Below are 15430 nucleotides of genomic sequence, written 5' to 3' on the forward strand. Positions count from 1 at the left end.
AAGGGGAAGGGGAATAAGGTACAAACTTCTAGTTATAAAATAAATAACCACTAAGATGTAGTATACAGTTCAGGGAATATAGTCAATAGTATTGTAATAACTTTGCATGCGACAGATCATTTCTAGACTTAGTGTGATGATCACATAAATTCGAATCATTATGCTGTGCACCTGAAACTGTTGTAATATTGTATGCAAACTATACTTTAATGAAAACATTTTTTAAAGAAACTTTAAAAAATGGTGTTACAGAGGATCATAAGTTGAATATAATAAAGCAGTGTAGTAGATAACCATTCAACAATCTCTTAGGATTCAAAGATGTATAAATTTAAGAGTATTGTAAACTTAGCATTTGTTGATTTCTTTAGGTATTTACATATATATGTGTAAATAAGAGAGATTTAAGAAAGTGGAGGAATCAGAGGAACACCGAAAAGTTTAAAAGTCTTCGTACTAAAAGAGCATAAAGGACAATATTTATTGAAGAGTTGTCCTTAAATATACTAGGTTATTTTGTAAAAGATACTGGTCAACTGTTCTCCATCACATAAAAAATTTAAGTGGAACATCAAGACTTTCAGGATGATTAAATGTTAGAGCAGCTGATATAATAGTCTATGGCTCCTTCTAATTAGCATTTTACCAGAGGACAATTTTTCTTTTCTGGATAGTCTGAGTTCAGGCCTATTTAAGTTTGGGCAGTAAGCTGAAAGATCTTTGAGACCCTTTTTGGTTCTAGGAGAGAATGGAGTTATTGTAAAGACTCTTAATATTAAGCAATGGATCTGAACCTCTTTTAAATTGATTCAGATTTTCTTAGTCTTTTGAAAGAAGACCTAGTATGTCAGAATGTCTCACAGAATGACTTATTTTTGCCCTGTAATATGTTTTATAAAGTAAGGTTAAAGTAAAAATAATTATTTCAGTTTTTGCTTTTTTTAAAGATTATTTCAGGATATGAAAGAAGCAGGTTCTTCAACATTACCGAAAGCACTTCCTTTGAAGCTCCAGCAAACAGCTTTTGAAAATGCATACTTGAAAGCTCAGGAAGGAATGAGACAAGTGGTAATTTTAATAATGTATATTTGCTATTATCATATACTTCCTATAAGTATACCATATATTACTTTACCAAGTTTGGCCTAAGATACTTTATACCTGATAGTTAACAGTATGAAGTTAGACTAAAACAATTAGTAAATGGATTGAAATTGCTGTATTTTATAGGTTAGAACTGGTGAAATAATGGCAGTTTCCTTTGGTTCTATTTATATGTAGCATTTATATGGGAAAAACAAATTTCTGAATTTTTTAGGAGTATATATAGCTTTTTTTCTTCATTAAAAATCTTTTTTCTAAAAGCTGAACCAAAAGCTAGTTCAGAGAGTAGTTGACAGTAGGAAGCAGTGGATTAAGAGAAATGTTCTTACTAGGGAAGATCAGATTATCTTGGTGTTCTTTAGTGAACCTTATAATATTTATATTTCTTTGCAGAGTAATTTTTTTTTCTTAAAATGCAAATTGTCAGTGCTAGAATGTATTCATTTATTTATATCTTGATTTCTTGGTAAAGAGTATATTAGGCAGTTAATCAAATGTCTAATCTGTGGTAGCACAAGACTGAAAAGGATAGTTGCATGAAAGAATCATAATTTAGAAAAAGATTTCAATAGATTTGAAAGATGAGTGTAAATAGTATAAAAATTATAGAGATAATGTATTTTATACATTTAAAAGTCTGCCTGTCTGTGCAAAAAGGGAAAATAATGACATGACAACAGTTCATTTAGTAAAAGATCTAAGAAGTTTTGCATTTTGAGAACACACTATTAACCGATATTATAATAGTTACTCAAAAAAGCGAAGTCTGATTTTGACATCACTGATAGAAACATACTGTCATGAACATGTTGATAAAAATAATTTGATCTATACATTTTGGAGGACAGCTAGCATGTTGAGATTAGTTCTGAGTAAAAGCAGACTTTTAACTAGGATGTTAGAGAGTCTGTAGATCTGTCTCTTCCAAAGAATAGGTGGAGTTGACTTAGTGTAGACCTCATAGCTGTTTTAAAAAATGTCATTTAGTAAAGTAATTAGGTCCTTACTTTTTCTTGTACCAAAAACCAGAACTAGGATCAGGGTGTATCAGTTTTTTCTATATGTGAAGAGAAACTTCTATCAAATATAGCTTATCAAAAAATGTACACATCTGTAGGGATACTATAATGATTGAAGCAGTATATTATTCTATCTAGTTGTGTTATTTTATTCCTTTTGATAATTATGTGATTTTTAAAAAGTATAAAGAGCTACATATCATTATAATAAGAATAAATATGAGATATATTTGGAAGTTGAAGAGGAATTTTAATCTCTCTCACCTTCTTCTTGCAATTTCTTTTATTTTTCTTTGAAGAGCTCTATATCTCACTGAAATATTTAGCAATTCATTCCGTAATATCTTTTCAAAAGCAGTCTTTGCCACTTTAGAAACTGATGTTTCTTCAGAATCTCTACTCTTAGCTTCATCACAGTAGAATTTAAAACTGTTCATGGATGGCTTAGATGTTGTCATGGTGTACTTTGATTTTAGCCTGATTTATTTGTGATTTTAAATATTTACATTACATTATTGTTTAAAATTCTTCTTAAGTCCCACAGAGCTGAGAACCCTGAACTTTTGGATGAGATTTATAATAGAAAAGCTGTTTTACTAATGATGATAGCTGTGGTTTTATGCTGTAGTCCTATCTGTGAAAAACAGGCTCTGTTTGTCCTATGCAAGTCTGTGAAAGAGAATGGATTAGAGCCTCACCTCATTAAAAAGGTACATGTGGATGAATATTTTTTTATTACAGTCTTCCTTGGGTAACTTTTAAACAATTTAAAAGTTCAACTAGAGTTTTTAAAGTGGCACTACTGAAAGGCTTGGAGACAGTTTTATTTTTTAATAGTGTATTTTTAAATAGTGTATTTATTTGTATGCTCTGTTATTTCTTGCATTCAGTTTAAGAGTATTTCACGAGGCATACATTGAACTAATGAGGGTTATGGCCTGTCATCATGCAGACTAGGCCCTCTGAAATAGCACTTATTGAGGGAAAGATAGGAGAAAACAGCAGTAGAAGTGTTTTTGCCTGGTTGATTAGGACATTGAGATCTGGCAAAGCCAGGAGTGAAATTTTAGAGCTTTTCAAAAAGTTGCATGATTAGGGAAGGAAGACCAAGGTCCAGCCTTGCAATTACATCAGCACAGTGTTGTAGAATATTCTTCCCTGCCCTGTTTTACCACTTAGCATTCAAGGTTCAGGAAGTTCCAGGTCCTTCCAGTGTAGATTTTTATATGATGAACCAGTGACAGATCAGTGGTCTGATACACTATTCAGCATTCTAACAGCATAGTTTCCACAGAGCTTTGTAGAAAGCCAACGCATAGGTAATAAGTCTTGGACAAGTCAGCCTTTTAGTACTCAGGATTAAAAGAAGTTGCTTTAAATTTTTATACAATTAAACTACCTAATTATTATTGTAAGTGGAATGTAGTGTTTTGACTCATTGGTTTTAGGACTAAGAAGAATTATTATTTTACTTTGGGTCTTCCTTTTATATTCCTTTGGAATATAATCAAATGTTCAAAATTGCAATGTATTTTTCTGTTTTTATTCACTTAACATTTATTAAGGGTTTGCTATGTGCCAGGAATGGTGCTAATAATATTAAATGCACTTTTCTTATTAGTCTTGCTGAAGTGGGTACTTTTATTATCCGCATCCATAGATAGGTAAATCAAGATATAGAAAAGTTAAATGAATACTTAAGTCATACCCTCTGTAAATATTAACAAAGATTTAAATAATATGTTACTTTGCTGTGTTCTTAAAGAATTGACTTGTTTTTTATTTGTACAGGTTTTAGAGAACATTTCTGAAGTTTTTGGATATAGACATTTAGAAGACTTCATGGCTTCTCATTTGGATTATTTGGTTTTGGAATGGCTAAATCTTCAAGATACTGAATATAGCTTATCCTCTTTTCCTTTTATTTTATTAAACTATATAAACATTGAGGATTTCTATAGGTAGGTTTACATATGGCACATGTGAAATAGGTTTAAATTAAACTTCAGTGATAATGTTTGGCAGTCCCACCTCCACATGCACAAACATCAGAGGTTTTGTAGTATGAGAGGCAGGACAGGTTGTTTTAATGAAAGTGTATTGAAGAGAATCACTGGACTTTGGGTCTGGTCCTCGATGTGCTAGTAAATGGCTATGTGACTTTAGGCAAGCCATGTAACCATCCTTTGGAACTTGATTTTTAAAATCTGTAATGTAAGACTGTTATTTTACAAAGGAGTTCGTTAATGCTCCCTTCAACTTTAACATTTGTTAACCTTTTTTGTGAAAAATGAAAGATAAACCACTAGTGCTAGTTATTTCTGCCTTGTTTTTTATTTTCTATTGCTTGACTTTAGTTTGTTTTGCTATTATTTCTATTTTAATGTAAAAGTTTGTTTTGCTAATGAGAGAAAAAAATTTTCAAAATGGAGAGGTTTGAAATAACTAAAGAGTAATGTAGGTATCAGGATGATGGAAAGGTAGTTCATAATTGTTAAGTGGTTTTTATTGTTCATTCAGTTTGATGCTAATGTTTACATTTATTTCTTGAATTTATAAATTTCTTTCACATTCTGTTTTAAAATAGTTTTTATAAACTGCTTATGTAGGAGACATAAATTTAATTTCTAATTTTTTGATCGCAGAATTAAGGTAGTATATTCTAAGATCTCTATTTTTTTTTAGTGTGACTATTTAGAATTTACTTAACTTCATTATCCCATTTATAAAAGTTAGTGTAAGGAAAAAGCAAACTAAACTAGGGTCAAGATGGCAGCCTAGGTAAAAATGGCTCCCCTTCTTCACACAACCACATCAAAATTACAACTAAACTATAGAACACCCATAACTTAGAACTGTCAGAAATCAAGCTGAATATAAGTCCCACAACTGCAGAAGTAAATAAGAAACCACATTGAGTCTGGTAGGGTTGGAGATGCAGAACTGTTTGGTCCCACACTAGGCTCCCCAGCCCAGGGTTCAAGTGCCAGGAAGATAACTTCCCACAACTTCTGTCTGTTAAAAACAGTGGCAATTGAGACTGTGGAAGGCTAAACTGCTGGAGTCTCAGGCAGGTCCTCTTAAAGGGCCCATGTACAGGCTTACTTGGACTCACTCCCTCTGAATTCTAGCATGTAGGGCAGAAGATTGAAATATATCAGACACATACAGGGAGGAACTGAAATGTCCAGCATCAGGGTGAGTGCTGGGAGGCAGCTTTCTCTCAGACAAAAGTGTTGGCAGAGGCTACTGTTTCTTTTCTGAGTCTTCCCTACAGGGCCATAGAGCCAGCAGATGGGCACCATATCTGTGACTCCAGCAACCTGGGCTCACACTGCTCCACCCTGGTGATTTCCTGAGGCCCTGCCCCACCCAAATTTTGGGTCCACCTAAGCACTTTCCAGTAGCTTTTCTATATGAATGGCTTGTCTTTACCCACACTTCAGATTTTCCTAAGTTTTCTTAAACAAGCAGCACCTGACTTCAGCAAATGCTGTATCTCTCACTAAGTGGCAGGCCTGACACTAGCAGCAGCTGTCCTTGGTTCACAGGTTGGCCTTACTTGGGCACCTCCAAGCCCAGCAAAAATATCAGACATCTGCAGATAGCTTTGTAACTTATGCTGTGTGATCCTGGAGACAACACAGTTGGTGACTGACCTCGGTTGTGCCAACAGCAAGCAAGGCTCAACCACAACAGGAAGGTGTACATAGCGCACATGTAGAGAGACGTAGCAGCTCTACCTAATATATAGAAACAAATACAGGGAGACTGACAAAATGAGAAGACAAAGAAATATGGCCCAAATGAAAGAGCACACTAGAATTCCAGAAAAAGAATTAAACAGAATGGAGATAAGCAATCAATCGGATGCAGAGTTCAAAACACTGTTTATAAGGATGCTCAAGGAACTTAGTGAGGACCTCAGCAGCATAAAAAAATCCAGCCAGAAATGAAAGATACACTAATTGAAATAAAGAGCAATTTACAGGGAATCAACAGTAGAGTGGATGAAGCCAAGTAGCAAATCAGTGATTTACAATATAAGAAAGCAAAATCAATCACAAGAGCAAGAAATAAAAAGAAAAAAACAAAAACATAAGGATAGTGTAAGGAGTCTCTGGGACACCCTCTAGCATATCAACATTCGTATCACGGGTGTGCCAGAGGGAGAAGAGAGAGCAAGATTTGGAAAGCTATTTGAAATAGTAATGACAGAAAACTTCCTTAATTTGATGAAGAAAATAGACATACAAGTCCAGGAAGAGCAGAGAGTCTCAAACAAGATGAACCCACAGGAGCCCACAGCAAGTCACATCATAATTAAAATGCCAAAATTAAAGACAGAGAGAATCTTAAAAGCAGCAAGAGAAAAAGCAGCTAGTTACCTACAAGGGAACTTCCGTAAGTTGGTCAGCTGATTTCTCAAGAGAAACTTAGCAGGCTAGAAGGGATTGGCAAGAAATATCAGTGATGAAAAGCTAGGACCTACAACTAAGCAACATAATCATTTAGAGTAGAAGGAGAGAGAAAGAGCTTCCAAGACAAGGGAAAAAAAAAGTTTATCACCACCAGACCAGTATTATGTGAAATGTTGAAGGGTCCTCTTTAAGAAGAAGATCAAAAATATAAACAATAAAATGGCAGTAAGTACATGTCTGTCAACAATTGAATCTAAAATACAAAATAAACAAGCAGAACAGAAAGTGAATTGTAAATACAGAGAATGTTTTGATGGTTTTCAGATGAGAGGGTGGTTCAAATAGGTGAGGGGATTAAGAAGTACTATTTAGTAGTTGCAGAACAGTAACGGGGATGTAAAGTACAGGACAGGGAATAGAGTAGCCAATGAACATATATGCATGACCCATGGATGTGGAAAATGGTGTGAGGATTGCCTGAGAGTGGGCGGAGCTTGGTAAAGAGGGACAAAGGGGGGAAAACTGGGACAACTGTAAGAGCATAAACAATAAAATATAATGTCAAAAATAAAAAGCAAACTAAACTAAATGAAATTAGAGTAAGAATGCTTCATTTATCATAGATAAATGATGTGGTAATGCTTATTTAAATCATTTTATTTTCAAAACTCATTTTACTATGAAAAGTTATTTATAATTTTAATTTTTTATATTTTAGATCTTGTTATAAAGTTTTGATTCCACATCTGGTGATTAGAAGTGATTTTGATGAGGTGAAGTCCATTGCTAATATGATTCAAGAGGATTGGAAACGTCTTCTAATAGACTGTTTTCCAAAGATCCTTGTAAATATTCTTCCTTACTTTGCCTATGACGTTACAGGAGACACTGGGATGGCACAGCAAAGAGACAATGCTGCCAAAGTCTATGATATGCTTAAAGATGAAAACTTACTAGGGAAACAGGTATGGCTTTAACTTTTACCTGCATTTTATCCAGTAATTGATCTGAGATTTAACTTTAATATTTTAAGGCTCTTTTTTCATTTATACAGTTAAATTTAATATGTGGTAATCACTATCTAGCAGAGACAGTCCATGAAATTTTTGTTGTACAGTGTTGTCTCCTTTTGATTGACTTTTAAATCTTTTTAATCAAAAATTTTAAAAAATCATTTAAATAATTTTTTCTTTTTAAAATTTATTTTAATTTGCAGTAACAATAAGTGCAAGATAAATTCAAGCAATACTGAACAATATACAGAAAATCTTCTTGTTTCCCTCTTCAGTCTCATTAAGCCCTTCACTTACCAAGGAAAAATATGATTCCAAATTTCCATACCTTGCTCTTTCTTTTTTCCATGACTACCTTCTAACATATGGTATAATTTACTCAGGAATGATATTCACTTTTTGTATCAGTCATGTCTACTATAACTACTATGAAGGTAGAATTTTTTTCTTTTTTCTTTCTTGCTGACGTATCCCAACCACCTAGCATATATTGAGTACTCATTATTTGATAAATGATGCAGTCAGGGAAAAAAGGATCTAACAATTTTTGTTTGTTTGTTTGTTTTTGTTTGAGCAGCAAAGCGAGGTGTTTATTCACGAGTCTGTAGAGTCGGGTGCACCGCCATCCAGGAGCGTGTGTGCCCAGTTTTTGTATGTTTTACAGTAATTAACATAAATTCAAAATTATTTGAGGCAACATATTAAAACATATATAATCGTTTTTATTAATTTTTAAAGATTTTATTTTCAGAGCGGTGGGAAGGGAGGCAGAAAGAGAAAGAGGGAAACATTGATATGAGAGAGCAACATCGATCAGTTGCCTCTCATATGGCCCCCAACTGGGGACTGAACCCACAACCCAGGAACGTGTCCAGACAAGGAATCAAACTGACTACCTTTTGCTTTGCGGAATGATGCCCAACCAACTGAGCCACACTAGTCAAGGCCATATATATTCTTTTCTTAAGGTCAAAGAGGATTGGTCAGTTTAAATTTTTTTTTTTAATGTAAGTAAGAATGACTAACCAAATTTTGTTAACATAAAATTAGAATTGAATGAACTTCAACAGCCTCTTTTTTTGTTGCCCATTTATGTATATTGAACTGTGAAATGTCACAGCAAATCTCTCAGATGCCTAGGTGGGTCATTGCCAGTCATAGCTGGTTGTAAGTCTTTAGTCTAGAGGCAAATGGTAAGCAGAGGAGTTCCTTTCCCAAAAGATACTCACAGCAGAATGTTGGCATACCAAAGGTAATGGAATTTATGAGAGACTCTCTGTCTTTACTCTCTCCCACCTAATCTCATAGCTTAGACTTCTGAGCCGACCTGGTCTTACATTCTTTTTTATGTAACCAGACCAAAAAATAGCAGTTTGCAGAGTAGAAATTAGTCTAGGAAGAAAAGGGATTATACTAAACCTTGATTTCTTAGCTTCTTGGTTAAAGAAATATATTAAGTTCTTGGTAGTCTCAATTTTTTTATTGTGAAGTTGTAAAGTTAATATTTTTCTCTAATATGTACTTTGAGTGTTTTAGATTTTTGTTGTTGTTGCTGTTGACAAGTATTGGTGCAATTATTATCAGTCTTTGAGTCTTCTAAAACTGTTAATTGTTAAATGCCTAAAATCTTTCCAGTTAAAAGACCGTAGAGCTCTACCTAGTTATTTGAACAATTCATATGTGCTATAGCTAAAATTACAGATCTGGCTTGTTAGAGAATCAAGTGAAACTAGTGAACTTGGTTGTGATCTTATGTGAAAAAAAACCCTTGTTATTTTTTCCTCTGATATTAATTATACTTGGCCAATTTGTCATTACTTATTCCAGATATACTTTTAAATGAGGCTGGATTTTTACAAGGACTGCAACATTGGGAATTATAATTAGACAATTGATATGTAAGCCTGAGGGAATGGCTAGGATTTTTTACATTAGGTTTCTTGTCACATTCAAAAATATTTCTGTTATTAGGAAGTGTTTCGAAATCTCTTTTTGCATCAAGTAAATCAGTCATTTGTCTTTTAGTTTAAAGCACTGTAATTTTTTATTTGGAGAGCTAATAAATTCACCTTTAAGACTCATAGTTTATTCATTTGGCCAATGTGTAATATAGTAGAACCATTCTTTCTGTTTAGAGAATTTATGCTCTTTGTGCAGTTACCTGTAGCAGGATGTGACAGACGAAGACTCTGCTCTTGTTAGATTGTAAAGATTTTTATTTATTTATTTTTAGAGAAAGGGGAAGGGAGAGAGAGGGGGAGAGAGAAACATCAATGTGAGAAAGAAACATTGATCGGTTGCCTCTTGCATACTCACAACTGGAGACCTGGCCTGCAACCCAGGCATGTGCCCTGACGGGGAATCAAACTGGTGACTTTTCAGTTTGTAGGATGACGCCAACCCACTGAGCCACACCACTCAGATCTCCAATTGGATTTTAGTCTGCTGTTGATGATAGGGTGTAGGTAGCAGCTAGCTAGCTTCAGAATTAGGGCTATCAACCTTGGGGAGAATTCATGTAGGGAACAAAGAAATGATTGTTACTGGGCGAGAATTTTTACTAGTAAAGTTTTCCTAGTGAAATAGCATTCCCAAAGAAGAGTAAACTGCAGATTGAGGAGAGGTACAGATCAGTGGCGAATTTGGTTGGCAGGGAAATTATTAGGCTAAGAAATTTCATGTTAGACCTGAAGGTTTCATCACTTAAAATGATTCTTTAAAATTAAAAAGTCAGATTAAGGGAGTCTTGTTTGGTATGATTTCTTTAATTCCCTCCCAGTTTATAAGTCAGTTGCATAGCAGAAAAAAGTGGAGTTAAGTATATGTCTTGCAGATCTTAGATCTTTGGTCATATGTTTCCTTCTATTGTCACTGAATAATTTTGGGAATGAGGCAATAATGTGAGCCCAATAAGCTGTCTTACACAGACATAAACATTAAATATATTTTTATTTTATATCCTTGCAGATTGATCATTTATTTATTACTAATTTACCAGAGATTGTGGTGGAGTTATTGATGACGCTACATGAACCTGCAACTGCTGGTGGCAGCCAAAGCACTGACCTATGTGATTTTTCAGGGTATGGCTATTTTAAACTTAGAGAATTAGCTGCAATTTCATAAGTTAATTGACAGGTGTATTGGTTGACACTTTTAATTGCCTATTTCAGTTTTTAGGCATCTACTCTGCTTTTAAATTGTTTCTTTAAAAATAACTTCCTTTGAATTGAAGTAATTACCTATCTTCTACTGTAGGTTCTTCCACAGTAACTGCTCTTTCTGATTTACCACCTTGTTTGCAAACTCAGTGACCTTTTCAGCTCAATCTTTCTGTAGTATTTGAGCATTGTGTCATTGGTTTTCTGTTGAAATTTTCTTCTTCATGACACTGTGACTTGCATGTCTATATCACCTTTCCTTTACCATCCTCTTTAGCTATCAGAATTTTACTGTCCTACAATTTAATTTGGATGTAAAAAACCCACTTGGTTGAGATGAATGTTAGTTATTTTCCCAGCTTGACTATAAATTGCTTGAAGGTGCCCTTTTTTTATATGCCTTACACTGCTAAGCATATGAAATAGTAATAATATCTACCAAAATAATTATATATATATGATTTCATTTGGTATAGTGTTTCACTGCTGTATCTTAAATATTATTGTACTTACAGTACTAGCATAGAGCTTTAATTCATACCTGGAGTGACACTAAAACTTCTCTGTGGAATTGACATTAATGTCATAAAAGAATTTTCTTTTAAGTATATTTTATTGATTGTGCTGTTACAGTTGTCCCCAATTTCTTTTCCTTTTGCTTCCCTCGCCCAGTACCTACCTTCCCTCCAGCAATCTCAAACCACTTAGTTCATATCCATGGGTCATGCATATAAGCTCTTTGGCTTCTCCATTTTCTATAATATTCTTAACATTCCCCTATTTTGTACCAACCAATTATGCTTCTTAAACCCTGCACCATATTCCCCATTCTTCCCCTTCCCCCTCCCAGCTGATAACCCTCCAAAGTAGGGAAGTTATCCTTCATTATATTTTCAAATAAGTTTTCAATTTCTTACTCTTCCTCTTCTCCATCTTGCACCCCTATGATTCAGATGTTGGCACATTTAAAATTGTACCAGAGGTTCCTAAGCCTCTTCTCATTTTTTTCAGTTTTTGTTTCTTCATTCTGCACTGGTTGACGGTTTATTTCTTCCTTATATTCCAAATCATTGATTGGAACCCCAGTTTCCTTCTCTTCACCATTGGTTTTGTGTGGATTTTCCTTTGTTTCATTTAGCCTAGCCTTCACTTGTTCCCTTCTGCATTTGCTGTACTGAAGCATATCTGTCAAGACTGAGTATCTTTATCAACAGTGTTTTGAACTGCATGTCTGTTAGGTTGGCTATCTCCTCATCGCTTAGTTCTCCCACTGGAACTTTGATCTGTTCCCCCTTTTGGGTCATACTTCTCTGTCTTCTCAACTTGACAGACTACTATATTTGCCTCTGTGTCTTAGGTGGAGCTGTCGCACCTATTATAAGGGGCAGAGTCTTAGGTATTCATCAGTATGGGTTGACCCGTTTCACCACGTTGTGGAGCTGTGTGGGGGCAGGGGGCAGAGAGGGAACAATGTTGCTTCCTTAGCACTCACCCTTTTTCTAGGCACTTCTCCCACTTCATATGTGGGACTGGCACCTCTAGCTGTTGCCCTGGTTGTGGTTCCCAGAGTGGGTGGGTTTGCAGACGTTCTAGTACAGTGGGGATCCTCTGAGCAAACAGACTCTGAGGAGAGACAGGCATTTTCTTCCTCTGCCCCAACCCCCACCGGTTTTCACAGTCAGAATTAATAAGGCTTTATTTTCCCCAGTGCTGGAACCTTGAGTTTCGCAGTGCTGGGAGCACTCCCCAGGTGTCCCTCTCTACTTTTTTTAATGTGCTCTTTTCACCAGTCGGGCACAGCCACTGTTGCTGCCACTGCCACTACCACCTCCACACTGCTTCACCTTCACCTGGCGCTGCCCCTCCTACCTGTCTGGATGAGAATTTCTTCTTTATATCTTTTTTGGACTTCCATGGAGCTCGAAATCTGGAACTTTTGGTTGTCTTAAGTTTTGAGATAGTTATATTCCTTCTTAGTTGTGGAGGGAGACTCAGTGTGTCTACCTATGCCTCCATCTTGGCCAGACGTCTACTAAAAGAATTTTTAAGCAGTTCATTGAAAAACTAAGTCCTAATAGGTAAAGATATTTAGATATTCTCTATCTCTTCAACTTGACAGGCTCCTATGTTTGCCTCTGTGTCTTAGGAAGAGCTTTCACACCTATTACATTGTAAGGGGTGGAGCCTCAGATATTCATCTGTATGGGGTGGCCCTTTTCACCACATTGTGGCACTGTATGTGGGGGAGGGGTCAGAGAGGGAACAATATAATTAAAAACTAGGCTTTTAATTATGTATTATATTTCATATAATTTAAAGCCCAGATTTTCAGTAGAGAAATAATTTTTAAATTTGAGGTTACTATAATCTAAGTTTTTATTTTGGAATTTTTCTGTTCTTTCAATCAAACCTGTTTTTTCTTGATAATTTTGATTTGACTATGATAACTTTTTTTCTATATCTCTTAGGGATTTGGATCCTGCTCCCAATCCACCTTATTTTCCATCACATGTGATTAAAGCAACATTTGCATATATCAGCAATTGCCATAAAACCAAGTTTAAAAGCATTTTAGAGATTCTTTCCAAAAGCCCTGTAAGTATTCATTACTAGTATAGTGAACTAAAAAGAGAACTCCTTTTTTTTATCTAGAGTATCTTTGTATGCATATTATAAAGAGAAAAAAGTAAATAGAAAATTCATTTGAATAAATTAAGAAAAATACCATATTTTTCACTCCATAAGGTGCACTTTTTTTTCCCAATAATTGGGGGGAAATGTCTCTGCATATTATGGAGCAAATGTTGCGTCACAGGCCGAGATGTATTACCTGAGCGGTGGCAACAGCTGTTAGAAGATGAAGTAGAACCCCTGAGGATGCTTAAATGTCACACTTTACTGCTGAATCTTAGGGCATCTGGTCAGTATGAAGATAGCAAAGAAAGTGATATCAGTGATTCTGAGCAACTGAGCCTCATAAATTCTGACACTAGCAATGATGAGTTCTTGGGGTTCCCAGAAAACTAGAAGAGTGCTTGAACCTTAAAGTTTCTCCTCATTTGTTAATGACAGTGATGATGGTTTTTAATACTGCTGTTGACTGCTGTTCACTTTATATGGTTGAAATATTATTCTGTTATATTTTGTTAAATATTTTAGTACACCATTTGGTTCAAAATATTTTTTTTCTTGTTTTCCTCCTAAATCTAGGTGTGTCTTATGGGCAGGTGCTTCTTATAGTGTGAAAAATACGGTACTTATTTACAGGTTTATATCTTGATATTGTATTTGTCAGTGTTAATTCAAATGTACATATAAAGGCTGAATTTTTTTGTGACACTTTAGTCATATATTGGCTCATGGAAATATATTTTTTAATATGCTATTTAATTGTAGTTTATTAAAATTAGAACGTTGACAGTAATTTTTATGTTGAAGATACTGATTTTTAATGTAATATTTTACATTTGATATCAGACCCAAAACTAAACTATATAATTCATTTTGAATATAAAATATATTTATTATATCTGAGTATATGTGATTTGACAAGTTTGACTAAACTGTATCTTTATTTTGTAGGATTCCTATCAGAAAATTCTCCTAGCTATATGTGAACAAGCTGCTGAGACAAATAATGTTTATAAAAAGCACAGAATTCTTCAAATATATTACCTGTTTGTTAGTTTATTACTGAAAGAGATAAAATCTGGCTTAGGAGGAGCTTGGGCCTATGTTCTTCGAGATGTTATTTATAGTTTGATTCACTATATCAGTAAAAGGTAAATAATATATTTAGAATAAGATAAAAGTATTTTTCTACCTTGTTATCTTAATTGAAAATGTATATCCTTCTAAGAGGTAGAAGCTGGAATATTGTTTCTTGAATTTATATCCACTATTTTATAAATTGTATTACTACTATTACTACAACTCTAGAAATCTTAACTACTAAGGATCTTCAACATTTAAAAACAAATACATATTCTAATTTTAGATGGCCTGAAATATATACCAAGACGTGTGTGTGTGTGTGTGTGTGTGTGTGTGTGTGTGTTTGTGTTTGTGTGTGTGTGGGGTGGGGGGTGGGGGGAGTTCCCTAAACACATCCAAGGAAATCTCCAGACCTAGCTGGATGTTCTACAATTCAACTCAATTTTGACAAGATAGTGTCAGATCTCAGAGGTTTAAAGCTCTCAGTTCTACAAGATTTCTCCCCCCACAAAACCAATTGGATGCCAGTGGCAAGAGCAGGCTTACACCTGTGCCTCTGAACAACTGGCTCTAGATTGCAGGTTCTAATGACCTTCACCTTCCTGGGTGTATTTTTCTTTTAAAATTTATTTCTATTGTTTATCCTATTACAGTTGTCCAAATTTTTCCTCCCGTTGCTCTTTGCCCCATACCCCCGCCCCCCCCCCCAGTCAATCCTGGCCATGTTTAAATTTTGGTTTATTGTGTGTTCATTTTATTTGTTTCCAGTTCTTTGATCTCATTAATAACCCATTCATTGTTTAATACATGCTGTTTTGTCTCCATGTATTTGAATGTTTTTGAGGTTTTTGGGTTTTTTTTTCATATTGAAGTTGATTTCTACGTACATGCCATTGTGGTCTGAGAAAATGCTTCAGATGATTACAGTCTTCTAGGATTTATTAAGAATTATTTTGTGTCTTAAATGTGGTCTACTTTGAGAATGTTTTTGTACACTT

The 15430-nt window shown here is 34.7% G+C and overlaps 1 protein-coding gene across 1 annotated transcript in view; it reads left to right on the forward strand.

Moving 5' to 3' along the window:
* The window catches only part of ATM (ATM serine/threonine kinase), a 173680-nt gene that overhangs the window by 52926 nt on the left and 105324 nt on the right, over window positions 1-15430 (forward strand). Inside the window, exons 23-29 of the mRNA XM_090265885.1 lie at window positions 948-1068; window positions 2660-2833; window positions 3915-4084; window positions 7263-7509; window positions 10525-10640; window positions 13187-13313; window positions 14301-14500. Of these exons, the coding sequence (XP_090122011.1) occupies window positions 948-1068; window positions 2660-2833; window positions 3915-4084; window positions 7263-7509; window positions 10525-10640; window positions 13187-13313; window positions 14301-14500 (1155 nt within the window). The remainder of the gene's footprint in view (window positions 1-947; window positions 1069-2659; window positions 2834-3914; window positions 4085-7262; window positions 7510-10524; window positions 10641-13186; window positions 13314-14300; window positions 14501-15430) is intronic.

This window comes from Furipterus horrens, unplaced genomic scaffold (assembly GCF_987537825.1).
Source record: "Furipterus horrens unplaced genomic scaffold, mFurHor1.1.pri manual_scaffold_2, whole genome shotgun sequence".
NCBI classification, from domain to species: Eukaryota; Metazoa; Chordata; class Mammalia; order Chiroptera; family Furipteridae; genus Furipterus; species Furipterus horrens.